The sequence below is a fragment of the Mus caroli genome, chromosome 14, assembly GCF_900094665.2.
Source record: "Mus caroli chromosome 14, CAROLI_EIJ_v1.1, whole genome shotgun sequence".
NCBI lineage: Eukaryota > Metazoa > Chordata > Mammalia > Rodentia > Muridae > Mus > Mus caroli.
This window is the reverse complement of record NC_034583.1, coordinates 50620762-50638554: the sequence shown is the minus strand read 5'-3', so window position 1 is coordinate 50638554 and position 17793 is coordinate 50620762. Positions and strand designations below refer to the sequence as shown.

At 41.9% G+C, this 17793-nt stretch overlaps 1 protein-coding gene across 1 annotated transcript in view; it reads left to right on the top strand.

The window, feature by feature from the left end:
- Positions 1 to 17793, top strand: part of Setdb2 (SET domain bifurcated histone lysine methyltransferase 2) — an 85864-nt gene that overhangs the window by 33781 nt on the left and 34290 nt on the right. The window contains 5 exon segments of the mRNA XM_021181369.2: positions 1009 to 1097; positions 4855 to 4937; positions 12348 to 12469; positions 14371 to 14478; positions 15948 to 16078. Coding sequence (XP_021037028.2) covers positions 1009 to 1097; positions 4855 to 4937; positions 12348 to 12469; positions 14371 to 14478; positions 15948 to 16078 — 533 coding nt within the window.

Genomic DNA, 17793 nt, shown 5'->3' with positions numbered 1-17793 from the left:
CACATGTATGGTGTTGGTTCTTTTTTATATAGCTTATTCACTTTGAGTGTATGGTAGCGACCTACCTGCACATGTGTTTGGGAGCCTGAGGTCAATTATGGGCATTGTTCCTTCAGTGCTATTCCCTTTGGTTTTTTAAACAAGGCGATCCATTTGCCTGTAGTTCACTAATCAGTCTGGGCTGTCGGCCAGCAAGCTCCAGGATCATCCTGCCTCTACTGCTCTGGTCCTAATATGAGCATGTGCCACCACACCTGGATGTTTCACAAGGTGTCTGGAGATGGAGCTCAGGGCTCCATGTTTGCATAACAAGTACTTTATTGACTGAGTTTTCTCTTATATTTAAACTGACATTACTATCCTGAAGTTTATTCTGTATCAGTACACAGGAGTTCCTGGTCCTCTCCTATTTTATACTCATATATGTTGTATGTCGGGGAGGGGGATACACACATGCATGTGTGGAAGCTAGGGAATAACTTGGAGATTTGGTTCTCCCCTTTTTACCATGTAAGTTCAGACTCAGATTATCCAGCTGGTTGGTAAATGGCTTTCCCCACTGAGCTATCGCACTGGGCCTGATTCTTGTTAGCATGTGTCTCCCTTTACACTGCATTGAATTCCATTTTGTCAATTTTTAGCTAGTTCCCAATAGGCAGGTATTAAGTTTACTTTCAAATGTGTCCTGGTTAAAAACCAATATTTATCAACAATCTTACACATAAATATCTATGCAGATGGTCCTATACACAACATTTTAAATATAGTGTTGATGAGTCAGGAGATAATGTGTTTATAATAAATAACAATCCCCATTTGGGAGTTCTATTTTGACATTCTGTCAGCATGTCTGAATGGCTATACTAAATTGGTTCTTGCTATTAACTACACGGCTAAGAACTGTGGGAGATTGCATATTACTTAAACTGAGAAGGACAAAATCAGTGAGATGTGTAGGAAACAAGGATGCTATGTCTAACCTGGTTTTTTGTTTTGTTTTTTAAACAGCATAGTTGCTGCCCAAATCTCTGGGTGCAGAATGTTTTTGTAGAAACACATGACAGGAATTTTCCATTGGTGGCCTTCTTCACCAACAGGTTTGTGATTTATTTTGCTTATACAATTTAATTCTGTAGCTGTGGCTTTTAAGATAGTAAATATGAAAAGATGCAACATAACCCCAAATATCTGGTATCATAAAATAGTCAGTTTACCTAAACTGTTAACTATTCAGTAAAAATTTAAATGATTGGAATTAATACTTTTTTTTTTTAGGTATTTTCTTCATTTACATTTCCATCCATTTGCCTAAGAATTTCATAAATTCATTGTTTTTAATTGCTGAGTAGTACTCCATTGTGTAAATGTACCACATTTTCTGTATCCATTCCTCTGTTGAGGGGCATCTGGGTTCTTTCCAGCTTCTGGCTATTATAAATGAGGCTGCTATGAACATAGTGGAGCATGTGTCCATCTTACCGGTTGGGACATCTTCTGGATATATGCCCAGGAGAGGAATTGCTGGATCTTCTGGTAGTACTATGTCCAGTTTCCTGAGAAACCACCAGACTGATTTCCAGAGTTGTTGTACCAGCTTGCAATCCCACGAACAATGGAGGAGTATTCTTCTTTCTCCACATCCTTGCCAGCATCTGCTGTCACCTGAATTTTTTTTCATAGCCATTCTGACTGGTATGAGGTGGAATCTCAGGGTTGTTTTGATTTGCATTTCCCTGATGATTAAGGATGTTGAGCATTTTTTTCAGGTGTTTCTCAACCATTCTGTATTCCTCAGTTGAGAATTCCTGTCTGGAAAAAAAAAACAAAAAACAAAAAACCAAAAACAAACAAACAAACAAAAAACAAAACAAAACAATCCTCTACCAGAATCATGAGATATGATTTTAAATCTGAATCTTTTCAGGGGTGTTGGGGTATCCAGGACTCGCTGTGGTGGGAGTGCTGGGTTCTGGTGATGCTAAGCGGTCTTGGTTTCTGTTAGTAAGATTCTTACGTTTGCCTTTCGCCATTTGGTAATCTCCGGCATTAGCTGTTATAGTTCTCTCTGGTTGGAGCTTGTTCCTCCTGTGATTCTCTTAGCCTCTGTCAGCACTCCTGGGAGTCCAACTTTCTTCTGAGTCTCAGTGGTCATAGTACTCTCTGTAGGCAAGTGCCCAGAGGTCTGGAGCTCAGCTCTTCCTCCTGGCTGAAGATGAAGGCCGAAGAGGGACCCTGTCCCAGAAGCTATGTTGCTACTGCTGCCCAGGTGCTCTCCTGCGAAGACTGGTCCCTTTGGGACCCAGGATACAAGATGGCTACAGAGTTAGTTTTTATTGTGCATACTCATGAACAATATAACATACAATATGCGTAAAAATAACCTTTTTGGGGGTAGGGTATAGAGGACTTTCGGGATAGCATTTGAAATGTAAATGAAGAAAATATCTAATATAAAATTGAAAAAAAAACAACCTTTTCAATATGTAGTCTTATAATTTGACTTCTAAATATAAACATTTAATTTTACACCAGTTAATTGTATACGTTGTAGAAAGCAGAGAGATTCATTTAGCTTTGTGGGGTTTTTGCGACAGGGTTTTGCTGTTTATTCTTTGTAGAGCTGATACTCAATACATTATCCAGAACTTTTGTTGTTGTTGTTGATTTGCTTTTTGTTTGTCTGTTTTCAAGACAGGGTTTCTTTGTAGACTTGCCCTTGAACCCAGATCCTCCAGTCTCTGCCTCCCAAGTGCTGGGATTAAAGGCATGGGCTACCACCACCAGGCTGGCCATGAACTTTTAGTCCCCCTCCCTTAGCCTCCTGAATGCTGGGATTACTAGTGTGTGCCACCAGGTGTGGCTAAGTGATTAGCTATTTAACTTGCTTTTCTGTACCCTCCCAACCATCAGTCAAGTAATCCATTCTGTTTTCCCCCACCTATTTCTCTCAGTTGCTTCTTACCTGTGGGTCCCTGTGCACAGACCCCTGTTACTTTTCTGATTATGTAGTTTTTGTTTTGGTTTGGTTTTAATTTTGTTGTTATTTGTTTGTTTTTGAGATAGGATCTCACTTTGAAGCTCTGGCTGGCTTGCAGCTCACAGAGATCAACCGACCTCTGCTTCCCAAGTGTTGGGCTTGAGAGCCACACTTAGACCTTTACTTTTTTTTTAGGATAATGTTTTTTTTATCTACTTCAGATTTACTCCCAGTCTCACATAAGGTTTTACTAATCTTTAGAATTATTTACAAGTATTAGTAAGTAAATATAAGAGAGTTACATTTATAAAGAAAGGAAGGTGTGGACATGTGTTGGACAGCACTGTTAAAAGTGAAGTAGCTGTAGGGTAGGGACGTTAGAACACCCAACACGAACAAAGCAGTGGCTTTGACCACCAGCACAGCCAGAAAGAGTGGATGAGTATTGCAAAGTTAAGGTGTAGTCAGTGCTTTGAGACAGCATGCCAGACATTGCTATGGAGATGTATGCATTAAGGCAAATGACAAGTGATTGACTTTGTTTTAGGACACTGGTCATCAAATACGTATGGCAAGTACACTTGAATTTCTAGGAAAGGGCAAACACCAACTATTATGAAAGAGGTCGATGTTATGAGATCCTGTTCTGTCACATGATCATCATAGCCAGGTGGAAAGGTCTGAGGAAACCAGTGGAGCTGACCATGTACCTACACAGGGAACACATCTTGGACAGCTAGGTGCCATATCAGGCCCACGGTATTTTTTACATATACCATGTTCAAAGTTGCATCCATAGAAAGAAGGTAGACATATACCTCCGTTCAGATAGCACGTTTTATTTAGCAACTTACTGCAGGTTGCTCCTGGATCTGAACAGAGTTGTCTCTTGACTTTCAAGTCTCCTAGAGATGGGATAACCAGCTCACAGCTCAATGCAACAATGAGTTGAAAATTAGAGGTGTTTGAAATGATCACAAGCAAAACCATACTGGACAAGAAGTGACAATTTTCTATGGTTCTTAAAAATGTGGGAGAAAAATACAAGAAGAAAAATATTAAGGAAAAAGATAGCAAATGGTTTTAATTCAGAAAGTCATTGCTAAAACACCCAAAGGAAACCATTTATATCCTAAAGTAAAATAGCAATTGAAAAAGAAAGCTATCAGGGCTGGAGAGATGGCTCAGTGGTTAAGAGCACTGACCGCTCTTTCAGTGGTCCTGAGTTCAATTTCTAGCAACCACATGGTGGCTCACAACCATCTGTAATGGGATCTGATGCCCTCTTCTGGTGTGTCTGAAGACAGCTACAGTGTGCTCATATACATAAAATAAATAAATCTGGAAAAAAAAAAAAAGCTGGGCAGTGGTGGTACATGCCCTTATAAATATCCCAGCACTTGGGAGGCAGAAGCAGGCAGATTTCTGAGTTTGAGGCCAGCCTGGGCTACACAGAGACACCCTGTCTCGAAAAACCAAAAAAGGAAGAAAGAAAGAAAGAAAGAAAGAAAGAAAGAAAGAAAGAAAGAAAGAAGAAAAGAAAAAAAGAATGCTGTCCCACAGAAGAAATTAGCTCATGCCCTGTATCTTCTTTAAAGTCAGAATTATCCCATTTGCTTGTGTGCCACAGTCTTCATGTTTGCAAAACTCCGTTCCACATGGATATTTCTTCTTACATAGGATTTTGGGAGACTTGAAATAAAAATCAAATGACTAATTTTTAATAAAGATTATTTTGAATGGCGGACAGTGTGGAGAGAAAATAGATTGACTTTAGGATGGCTGATTTTGTTAATATGAAAATTGTAATATTCAAGGTTAATTGTTGTGGAATAATTTAGTATGATTTACGATTCTTTTTTATTTCTACTTTGTAGGTATGTGAAAGCAAGAACAGAACTAACATGGGATTATGGTTATGAAGCTGGGACCATGCCTGAAAAGGAAATCCTCTGCCAATGTGGGTTTAATAAGTGTCGGAAAAAATTAATATAAGTTTATATCTGATATCCCTTCATGAAATGAGCTGTTCACTGTATAACAATATCAGTTGTCAAAGAGATTATGGATAATACTTCTGTTCCCTTTGTTCAGGGTATTGATGTTTTATGTCTAATTTTGTATCTTAGGTTAGAAACAAAATAAGGGCACTCATTTATCAAGTATCACAGTGTTATTACAGTTATTTAACTTTACATGAGTAGAATGTAAATAATATATTTTATGTACATACCATGTATAATTTGTAACTTTTGTATTTTATATATTAATATAAAATTATACTAGAATTTGTACATTTCTCAATTGTTTTTGTGATTATTATTTATAATTTATGCTCCAAAGGACCAACTTTTATATCTTTAACCTACAAACCTGATGTTAAATTCCTGACAATTCATTGACTATTAAGAACTACGAATGAGCCGGGCGTGGTGGCGCACGCCTTTAATCCCAGCACTCGGGAGGCAGAGGCAGGCGGATTTCTGAGTTCGAGGCCAGCCTGGTCTACAAAGTGAGTGCCAGGACAGCCAGGGCTACACAGAGAAACCCTGTCTCGAAAAACAAAAAAAAAAAACAAGAACTACGAATGATGGGCTGGAGTCTAGATATTGTAGGAGTTGCTTTATACACAGTAATTGAAAGTAATCTTTATTGGGAAGTAAACCCATGGCCTCCTGCATGTAGGTACTCACTCTACCACAAAGCAACAGCTTCACCCTCCAGAGTAATTCATTCATTACTTCATTGTCTCATTAGCCACCCCAGCAGGGGCCATTCTGAACACACTGTGAACAAGAAACTTCCCAGTTTCCCTGTAGTACCTGAGTGCACGAGGAAGGGTGGGAGGGAGGAATGAAAGAAGGGAGGGAGGAAGGAGAGAGAAAGGAAGGAAGGAAGAAAAGAGCAAAGAAGAAAGCTAATGTTTTGTACACAGAGGAGACCTAGGAGTAAAGGCAATCTTGAAGCTAGTCAGATTGTCTTGGACAACCTGAAAGGCACCGCATTCAAAGCAGCCTCGACAGTTTGAGCTGCAGATGGGTATGGCAAGATATTCACAGTAGTGATGCAAGGACTCAGGGAAGTCACTAAAATGAAGCAAGGAGACTTGGCTGTTCGGGGAGACTGTGAATCGGCCTGTTTCTGGTGTCCTATCAAGGTCATCCTTGGAGCAAGCTCTCCAGAAATCCTGATCTGCACTACCTGCTGTCCATCCACGGCTAGCACTCTCCATTTCGTCGCCTACACTTCCCCTTTCCCTGGTTGTTGTTCTTGTTGTTGTTTGTTTGTTTTCCTCCATAGGTGGATGAAACAAGAACTTTTGGAGACAAAAACTAAGAACTAAATGTTTTGAGCCTATATGCTTGAAAATGCCTGTTTTCGACTTTTGCTATTTGCTTCAGGATGTTAATGTTTTTCTTTGGGTGTTTTGGCAATGGCTGTGAGCGAAAAAGCCATTTGGCAAGGTATGGACCTCATAAGCACCCTCATTTGTCTTAGCTTTGTCCTGCTGCGCAGTCTCTAGAAAACATCTGTTTCTCCCCTTCTATTGGGCGCTTGGTGAGTTTTCAGTCAGAAATCTTTGTCTTTCAATGTAAGAAAATCTTCTTAAAACAGTTTAAGGGTTTCTCTTCTCTTTGGAATTATTTATCAAAATATTACAATTAAAAATGGCTTTCTGGTTTCTTAATGTAATATTTTTATTTTCTTAGAGAATTTCAAACAATGTATTTTGATCTTATTCTCCTTTATTCATGTACCATGTTCATGTTTCCTTTTTTCTTTTCTTTTTTTAATAACCCACCAACTATTTGGTTGGGAAGTAAACCCATGGCCTCCTGCATGTAGGTACTCACTCTACCACAAAGCAACAGCTTCACCCTCCAGAGTAGTTCATTCATTACTTCATTGTCTCATTAGCCACCCCAGCAGGGGCCATTCTGCTTTTTTATTCCTGAATATGAGGGGACCAGGTGCCACACCCAAAGAAACTTTATTCTCCTTCCCACAAAAGTCAACTGTCAGGATCTCCTCTGGGTTGGGGCTCATGAGATCTACTTCCTATTGCTAGAAGGTTGACCAGTTTGATCTTTCTGGGCCACCACTGCTCATGACTATAGAGAAGCCGTGATGTCCAGTAGACACTGCTTCAATTCAGTCCTCCCTGGATTCTAGCTGATGCCTTTTTATGTGACAATCCATGAGATAACTTTCTGATTTTCTTAAATTGTAACTTTCTGTTTTTTAGATTACAATAAAATTATATCACATTCCCCCTTTTCTCTCTACAATACCACCTCCCATGTATGGTCCCCGACGGAGAATATGTATATTCTATACATCCTGCTGAGTTTGTATAATGATACTTATATGTACAATTTTTCAAGGTTGCCATTTGTCTTAGTCAGGGTTTCTATTCCTGCACAAACATCATGACCAAGAAGCAAGTTGGGGAGGAAAGGGTTTATTCAGCTTATACTACCATACTGCTGTTCACCACCAAAGGATGCAGGACTGAAACTCAAGCAAGTCAGGAAGCAAGAGCTGATGCAGAGGCCATGGAGGGATGTTCCTTACTGGCTTGCCTCCCCTGGCTTGCTCAGCCTGCTCTCTTATAGAATCCAAGACTACCAGCCCAGAGATGGTCCCACCCACAAGGGGCCCTCCCCCTTGATCACTAATTGAGAAAATGTCCAACAGCTGGATCTCATGGAGGCATTTCCCCAACTGAAGCTCCTGTCTCTGTGATAACTCCAGCCTGTGTCAAGTTGGCACATAAAACCAGCCAGTAGACCATTGGATGACCAATTGATGTGTTCTTCCCTGGGAAAGACTTATTTCTTCTGCTTTCAGCACTCCTTGGTTATCTGTAGTTCTTTGTGGAGGGTTGAAGCCTTCTGGGCATTTCCTATCCCATGTTAGCATGTCCTCCCCTACATTATTTTGGGCCTGGGTTTTCATCACATCTGTAGAGGAGTCAGACTAGACCACTTTTTAGAGTTCAGAGTTGAAAATCGACAAGGAAACCACACCTATCTTGTACTTCCTCCCAGGATGCTGCTTGTTATCACACCCCAGGTTTAGAGAAACGAAACTAGAAACTCCCCTATTGCAATTGTGAGGCGTGCAGGTGCCAAGTCATGACCCAAGAGACACCACTGTCCCCTGACCCAATACTCACTGGTGAGTACTAGGGTTTTGGTTTGCAGGAAGCTCACACCCCACTTCATCCCGGGGAGACTGCAGAGCACTGCTGAGGGCTGAGATGGGCTTACAGCATCTGAGAAAGCTGTAGGACTAGGGACCTCAGGAAGCTGAAACCTCTAGGTTGGCTGGTTCCATCCTCTTTGGTCTTTGCTTTACTGGGAGCTCTGCACTTTAAAGTGCAGAAATACTGAGGACATGCTGTTGTGAAGGAGGGTAGACTTTAGTGGGAATGTTGAAAACCTGGAAAAGAGGCCCCAGTCTTTGGGGTAATTGAGGAATACTGAAGACCAGGTTGCAAGCAGCCATTAGTTTCCTAGAGGCCTGAGTTTAGGCTGATGTTTCAGGATCACCCATGGTGGCAATCTCCTTGAGAAGATTTTCTGTTATCCTGAGGGCATGGTGATCCAGGTTTTTAATCACCTTTGTCGTTCACAGGTTTCTAGAATCATCCTAGAAAATCATGAACTCAAGATGCACAGGAAGTCCTCTCTGGGATAGGAAAGAAAAATAAAGCACAGAGGACAGCAGGAAAGCTGGTGTTGATTAGCTGTAATACCTATAATTACCTGCCATCCCCTCTTGTCTCACCAGTAGAAACCTGGCCCAAAGGTTAAAGCAGGAATACAGACACAATAGGAAGGCACTAATGCCAAACCTTTAAAGGCCTTTCAAGCAACAGGGATAGCAGTGATCACTGCTCAAGGAAAGTCATTATTTTCAGACAAAGCTTTCATCCTTCCATCCCTGAAACAACCCAGGGATCCATTATCCTCACCCACTTGGTAGAGATGTTTCAGCCAAATTTGCAGTTGACTAGTGATTTACTTCAGCCTATAACCATCCTGCAACTAGTATATTCTTGAGGTTTATTTTGTGTATGATTATCTTACCTGCAGAAATGTTTGTATAACCCCCATGTACTTGATGATTTGGTGTTTAGAAGAAGAAGGCAAAGGGTTCCTCCTGGACCTAGAGTTAGAAATATTTATAGGTCACCATATAGGTACTGGGAACCAAGCCTGAGTCATCTGCAAGAGCAACAAGACATCATGTCTATAGGGCCATCATTCTAGTTCCTGGCATGTATGTATGTATGTATGCATGCATGTATGTACAGATGTATTTGTGTGTGTGTGTGTGTGTGTGCCGAGACCCTGGAGCTATAGTAACAAGAGTTTGTAAGCCATCCATCCCATCATGAGTATTAGGAACCAGACCTGAGTCCACAAGAGGAAGAACAACTAATCCGTCTCTCTAGCCCCGATCTATTTTTTTAAAGTCCTGAGTCAGCCATAGGGAGGAAGAGTGAAAAATGGTTTCAGGCGGAGATGATGGCACAAATAATGGTACTAATGTCCAAAATAAATAGCAACCACTAGCAATTCATTTAGCTGAACATATTCATATGAACATTTGGGGACTGTAAAGTGAGGAGCTGAAGAGATAAGGTACCATCCCACTTCCCAGGCGTTGTATTTGCAAACTCAAAAAGGTTTTGTCTCAAAAGAACTATGGTTGTTTTGGTTTTGTTTTAATTTAAAGTGAGCCTTAGATGGCTCGGCAGTTAAGAGCACCAGTTGCTCTAGTAGAGAATTCTGGTTGGCTTCCCAGGACCCACATAATGACTCACAACCATTTCCAAAGGATCCCATAGCCTCTTCTGGCCTCCATAGGCACCAGGCACTCTGGAGGACACATACAATTTTGGGGGGCGCTGGGGTGGCTGGGAGGAGTTGTTTGTTTGTTTTCTTTTTTTTTTTTTTTTTTCGAGACAGGGTTTCTCTGTGTAGCCCTGGCTGTCCTGGAGCTCACTTTGTAGACCAGGCTGGCCTCGAACTCAGAAATCCCCCTGCCTCTGCCTCCCGAGTGCTGGGATTAAAGGCGTGCGCCACCACGCCCGGCTTGTTTGTTTGTTTTCAAGACAGGGTTTCTCTGTATAGCCCTGGCTGTCCTAGATCTCACTTTGTAGACCAGGCTGGCCTCGAACTCAGAAATCCACCTGCCTCTGCCTCCCGAGTACTGGGATTAAAGGTTTGTGCAATTTTTTATTTTTAATTATACTCACAATTTTTTAATATGTAAGTATAATATTAATGGGAAATCAGTGGAGCAAATTAAAAGCTACAGAGCCAAAAATAACCATATCTAATCATTATAAAAATGAAGGATATAGCCATCTTGTCCTAAATTCCATATTAATACTATAAAAACAAGAGTTCACTGGTTTCTAAACATATCACTGTTACGTAAGAGTAGAAACTGTGAAGTGGTTTTAATATCACACAAAGCAGGTAGACTTAAAATATTTATTATGTATGTGTATGGTGTTTTTACATATATGGGGGGGGCGGTTACTCGTATATATGCAGAGGCCAGAGGAGGCTGCCAAGTATACTCCTCTTACCAAACTTTGTTGCACTAAAAAAGTGATAATTGTCTACCATATGACAAGCTCTTACAAATTAATAAAAAACTAATACTTCGATAGAAAAAATGGGCAAAGGCATTGCTGCTAGTAAAGAAAAACAATACAGTCTTCCAGTGAATTAGAAACATGCGGTATGACTCCCTTTTGCCTGTACTGTCTGTTCTTTGACTTGTTCATCTAACAATCTGTCCAATTGAGTCTATGAACATATGTTTTTTATGTTTTTAAATCAAGCAGGTAAGAGGCTCTCTCTTGTTTTCTTTAAAGCTTCCTCACTATCTATGACAATATAGTCTTTCTAATAATTGCTTTTATACATTCCTTAACATTGGGATTTCTGTTGAAATTACATGAAGTTTAAAACTTCCTTGGGGGAAGTTGTGTAGAATTGCTATCATTATGTATCTAGCCTCTGGTCCAGACAGTGGGTACTCTACATCTATTGGGGTCTTCACCTTACTCCACCCTTGCTGGCAGGCATTTATCTTGTGTTTCTCAAAAATTCCTTTGTTCTTTTCTCCATCTAGACTGGTATCCAGATTGTGCTAAACATGTGTGTGTGTGTGTGTGTGTGTGTGTGTGTGTGTGTGTGTATGTGTGCCCATGCGTGCGTGCATGTGTGTGTGTTCAACCACTGATTCATGGTAGACCTAATGGAGAACACACCGTAAAGAAAAAGCAACACTCCTTCCCCCACAAACCATCAACTGACAGATCTTCTAAGTTACGGCTGGACGCTAGTGAGTGGTGCCCCCGTAACCCACCACCACGCCAGCTAGAATTTGAACTAGTTTGATCCTATGCAGGCCTTTTGCAGGCTTCTACAGCTGCTTTGAATTTATGGCCACAGCATTTTGATCATGTCTAGAGGACACTGTTTGTGCAGATCTTAGAATCTTCCCATCCCCTCTCTCACAATGTTCCCTGAGGTGTGGTGATTGTCATTGTCTCATTTATGGCATTAGATTTCCACACTTATTCTCTGCCCTATAACCAGGTGAGAACTTAATAACACCCGATTGCCAAAGACACCACGTTGTTAGGCACAGTGCAATGAGAAACTAAGCAATAACCAGGAGGATCGTCCCTGTTGACTAGCGTTCTTGGTACTGAAAGGAGCCATGGAGCTTGTTGGAGAAAAGTAATCCACAGGCTCACACAGCTATGAACATTGAGCTACAAGAACAAAACCAGCATGGCTGGTTCCTGGGCACAGAGTGACACCGAGTCACAGGGGTGACCAACTCATTTCTAACTGGAGTTAGGGCCAGCAGGAGGAAACGCATGCCTCGTGCTGTAAATCTGACCAAGACCCCATGGTAAGGGAGCTCCTAGGCTCCAGAGGTGAACCTACTCCTGTCTGTGCTAAACAGACATGGAATCAACCATTGCTCTCCATTCCTGTCTCTGCCCATAGATATGTGCAGCTCTCAGACATCATCTGAGATTTCTTTGTGTATTGCATGCATTTTCGTAAGGCCTCTAGAATGTTGATGTGATGCCATAGCCCACCTTTGTGGGCTTGCTCTGTTTCTGTTGACAGCACTGGTCTAGAACCCTAATAAGAGGCTGTACCACACAAGAGATTAGATTAGCAATTAGATTGCTGATTTGTTGTTGTTGTTGTAGGAGTTGAGACTCTATCACAAGAAGTGGGTCCTGCCAATTTCTTTAAGACTGGAGGAGCTACCAAGGCCATAAAATATGTTTCTGTTTTAACCTGGTTGTTATTTATAGGTTTCTGTCAGCTTACAGAAAAGATGGAAAAAAGAACATGTGCCCTCTGCCCTGAAGGCCACGATTGGAGTGTGATATACTTTGTACCATCAGCTAATCTAGCTGCTCATGAAAACTGTTTGGTAAGTAACTGGTAAATAACCTTAAAATTGCTTGTGTAGGGCTAGAGAGATGGCTCAGTAGTTAAGAGCACTGGTTGTTCTTCCACAGGTCCAGGTTCCATTCCCAGAACTTAGAGTGTGGCTCACATCCACCCATAACCCCAGGCCCAGGGTATGTGTTGCCTTCATCTGGCCTCTGAGGCTAGCCTAGGTCCTTTGGCTTGGCAGCAAGTGATTTTTCTTGACACGCCCCCTTACTGGCCCATCTTTCTCTATCAGCATTTTTCAGGAAGCACATTTAATACCAATAAAATACAACATATTAATGCACTAAGGTTGCAGCTGGAACAGAATAGCAGAAACATAGAAAGGCCCTAACACCAAACCATGGGGGGAAAGAGAGAGCTAAACCCAGAATTCCACATGCAAGTTTTAACATTTGCATTATGATTTCTAATTCTTATGCAATCCTTTGCCTGTTTAAGTATTATAATTTCCCTCATGTTTTTATGTTCTTTTTTTTAAGTTTATATGTAACATTAATCTTCAAATGAAAGCAGGCAGATTGTTTATGTGACCCACAGTAACTTCAGCTATCTGGAGCGAGAGAGCTGGTAGCTCAGTTAGTAATGTGCCGAAGACATAGTATCCATAAGTGTCCTGGCATCCATCCCCAGGACTCCTGCAAAGAGCCGGACAAGACACTGTGTGCCTGTAATCCCATTGGAGGGAGGAATTTACAGGATTCTATAAGCTTGTAGGCCAGGCCAGCCTGTTGAGCTGAATTTGTGAGATTTCATAAAGTAAGGTAGAGAGGGGCTGGAGAGGTGGCTCAGTGGTTACGCTGCTCTTGCAGGTACATTTGCCAGCACACAGGGGTTAGTTCACAAGCATTTATACTTCTATTTCCTAGGATGTAATACCTTCTTCTGACCTCTGCAGAAACCAGCCCACATGTGATACACAAACATACATGATGGCAAAAGAGTCATTTTTATAAAAAATCTTAGAAAAAAAGGTAAAGAGCAGTGGAGAAAGACAGCCAAAGTAATCTGTCCTCTTCATGTACATGGGCAGGTGCAAACACACACAGAGAACAAATAAAATTGCACAGATGCATAGAACACACACAAAGAACATAAACAAAAACACAAACACACAGCATGCTTATAAGACACACACACACATATTTGATAAAATTGAAAACAAGATTGTAATTTGTGTGTGTGTTTGTATGTGTGTGTGCACATGTGTGACACTCTAGAGCTAGAGTTCACATGTGAGTTGGGTACTGGGAGATGAATGTAGACTCTCTGGAGCATAGGAAGAGCAATACCATGCTTAACCACAGAACCCTCTCTCCATCCTCTGAAATGCTGAAGAGGAAAGAGACTTGTGGCTGCTAAAACACACAAGGGAATTTGGAGCTAGCTGTGATTGCCCATACCTGCAGTTCCACTGCATAGAGCTAAGGAAGAAGCCAAGGTCCAGGTAACATGAGATGTACAGCTAGGTCCTATCTATAAAAAAAAAAAGCCATAAAAGCCAGGTGTACTAGTGTATGGCTTTAGTCCCAGCACTCAGGGACAGAGACAGGTGGACTCTGAGTTCTAGCCTACAGCTAGGCTACAGTGAGACCCTATCTCAACAATTCAAGAGTGAAGGTCTGCCATATGGTTATGGAGGTAGGCACAGTCCTTGAAGTCTAAGAAGGAGACCTGGAAAGCCATCAGGAATGGCCTCTGTCCCTTGCTTTGGCTTCCTGATTGCATGGCTTGAGCCATTGTCCTCTCTGCATTCCTCTGCAGCCTTCTTCAGAACCATCTCTGACTTGTGTTAGTCAGGGCTACTTCACACCGACTCTGTGATTTTTTTTGGTTTTTTGTTTTCTTTTGTTTTTGCTTTTGTTTTGCAACCTTCAGCTGTATTCATCAGGATTGGTGGAATGTGAGGCCCATAATCCATGTAAAATAGCTAGAAATGTTGACGTGAAATCAGTACTGGAAAGGATCTGGAGAGGAGGCCCAATGGTAAGTTGACATGTCTTTTCCATTATAAATGATGAGTCGTGGGGTCTACATTCAAAGGATAGTCTGTTTGGAGGGGGTGGACAGATGGTTCTCAGTTAGGATTTCTTACTGCCCTTTCAGCACTGAAATAGCAACTCATAATTGCTTGAAACTCCAGCTCCAGGGCATCTGGCACCCTCTGCTGGCTTTCACAGACACATGCACTAACATGCTTGCTCTCTCAGACACACATACAACAGAAATAAAAATAAAAAACTGAATCTTTCATCTAAAAATAGAGTCTATGGTGTAGCAGGGTTTGAGAAACATGTAGAGAGCTGGAAGGTGGACTGTGAGACGCTCCCTCAGCTGACGCTGTCTGCTTACAGCCAACTGTCGCACACATCAGCAGAGCAGGCTCGAGATGCTTCTGTCTGGGTGAAAACTCTCTGGTCAGACAGGCTGGAACAAGTCCTTACTGTCATTCCAGCAGAGCAAACACCCATTTCAGCAGCTCAACAGCACCATCTAGGCTTTTCTTCTGCTCTCCTGCCTCAGAGCAGCTAGCTGGTCCTCTTGGTGCCTCAAAGCTGCAGGCCACAGTCAGAGCAAAAAGGTTTATCCTTCACATGGAGTAAGATGCCTTCTGAATGTCAAGGGTGGCTGCATGTCTTTCTGCACCAGTTCTGGGTGGTTATCACTGTCAGCATCTGCCTTGGGGCTGAGGGCATAAGGGGACTCTGCAGGAAAGAAGAATGGGAAAGGCTGTCTCTCTGAGGTCCACTGGGTCTCTGGGCTTCTTTATAAAAGGCCATTTGCAGATTAGTAAACAGGTTGGCAAGTTTGAGTGTTTCATGGCTGACCACAAGCACAGTAAAGTGTTAATGACTAGAGCCACAAAATGCCTAAGCATCGGTATGTATGCCTTCATATAAAAACAGGGAAATTAAATCAAGGGATCAAGAAAAACACTATGTTGTTCAGTTGTGTCTTCAGTTTTTAGTTTCTATACACTGGAAATGGGTTTCATTCATTTCATATTATCCTCTGTAGCAACCCTGTAGAGCTGGTACCACTATCCCAGGGAGAAATGTCTAAGAGGAAGTCATAGAAAGTGCCAGCTGAGATGATAATCTTTAGTGTCACAGCAGGAGCTGCTCTGACCTGAGGCTCAAAGTCCCCCAAACCAACACCTTGCCTAGGGATAAGGAAGCCTGCTAGTTTCACTTTTGAGAAATCTGTTTTTCCCTTTATGTAGACCATGCTACAACTGTCTCTGCTGGACCTTTGACGGCTACTTAGCTGCAGTTTTGCTGAAAGTCCCTCATGGGTTGCCAAGTCTCATTCCTATTTAGTGTGGGTGTATAGGCTGGGATATGCCAGAGATAGCCAGGACAAAAACACTGGCCTGCGGACTTAAACATTTAATGACATCCTTACATTTTAGTAATGAAACAAGTATCTCCTCATTATGATCTATTCTTCTCCAGATATGCTCATTTTGTAATAACGAAGGAGCCATCGTAAGGTGTGGTGAAACATCTTGTGCCAAGAATTACCACTTATTCTGTGCCAAGGAGGACTACGCAGTTCTACAAGGTGGAGTTACAAGAACTTACAAGTAATCACATAGCTTTCAAACTCCATGGTGGGGGTGGGGAGTGTAAGGAATGGCTAGCCTGTGACTTACTTCTCAAGTTCAATTCATGCAAATGAGTTTCACGTGAGAACAGGGTTATGGGATACCAGTAGGAACTCAGCTTCACATTTCTGCACATGACAGGAAAAGAACTACTCAAGGGTTTGTTTGCCTTTCTAAATCTCATTCCTAATGGCATCATTCATGTCCTATAAGAGACAGGAGCCAGTCCAGGTCTGTTCTTCTCTGCAATGGGAAGACACCTTCCTTCACTCACTCATCCACAGGTCATGGGTCTGTCCCCATACCATGTGGGAATGAGATCTTGGCTTCCAGTGTTGGACCAGACATGAAACTGAGGTTGTGAGAGCTGACAGATGGCAAACACCTTTACCTACAGAGTCATCTCGCCAGCCCCTAGCTTGTCACTGTTTGTAAAAGTTCATTCAGTTCTGAACAGTGCTTTTTATATTTGAATTACTGAGAAACCTATAGAAGGACTTCACATTCATCATTTATGTTCACAAAGAACTCACTTTACTGACAGCCATTTTTACACACATGAACAAATGAAAGGGACTGAAGTACCTGCTGGATATAGGTTTTATTTTTTGAGATAGTATCTCACCAAGTAGACCAGGCTGGCCTTGAAATTACAGAGATAACTTAAAATTTTAAAAAGTGTAGTAACCACAGTGGAAATACTTAACTCAATGTAAACAACAACAAAACAAAACAACAACAAAAAACATTTTTAATTATAATTGTTTCAGCAAGGAACAAGGGGCTTCTCTGCAGTTTAAATTTTATTTTAAGCGTTCAGGTGGATAGAGTAACTGAGACACTTCACAAGGTGCTGAGGGATACTCAAATATAATGAAGCTGACAATTTCTCACCAAGCTGGGGGTGGGGCACAGGTGCACACTGGCTACTCTGAACACTGGCTCATGGGAGGGGCTGAAGCAGGAAGGGGCTTCACCTTGACTTGAAAATTACTGACACTGGGCATGGGGAGGACACAGGAGAGAGAATCTATCCTAATATTCTCTATATTTCCTTTTGCATTACAAAACCTCATAGGCAAGCATGGTAGTATAAGCCTAAAATCAATGTTCAGGAGAAGTGAAGGCACAAATCCAAGTCCCTCTGGGAATGCAGTTGAGAACAAATGAAAGGTTCTCAGAGGTCCCAGGTCCAGAGGAGGTGACTGAGCTGGGTGCTGCTAGGAAGGGCACTGGGTTAACTGGAGGACCCTAGGTCTCATACGGGCAAAGACAAAGGCAAGCCTGGGCAGAGAAATCCCCTACAGCTCCTCACTCCTGTTCTCTAGCCTGCTATGCTGCCTTCTCTCTCTCTCTCTCTCTCTCTCTCTCTCTCTCTCTCTCTCTCTCTCTCTCTCTCTCTCCACTCACCAAATCCAAGTGCTAGTGAAGGCCAGCTCTGATCTGAAAAGTCACTCTCCACAGTGCTGCACGTGTGTCTGTGTGAACTGTGAAGATCAGCAAGACTCTGGGTGGTCAGAGTGAAGCTTCAAAGTTTGTAGTTCCTTAGATGCCCCTCATCACAGCATAGGAACTAGGAGTGCTCAAAATAGTCACCCAGCATTCACACCTTCAGAGACTGAAGTCTTCTTTCTACTGCTCAGAGGGCACAAAGCCAATGGCCACCCTCACCCACACTGGATGTGGATTGACAA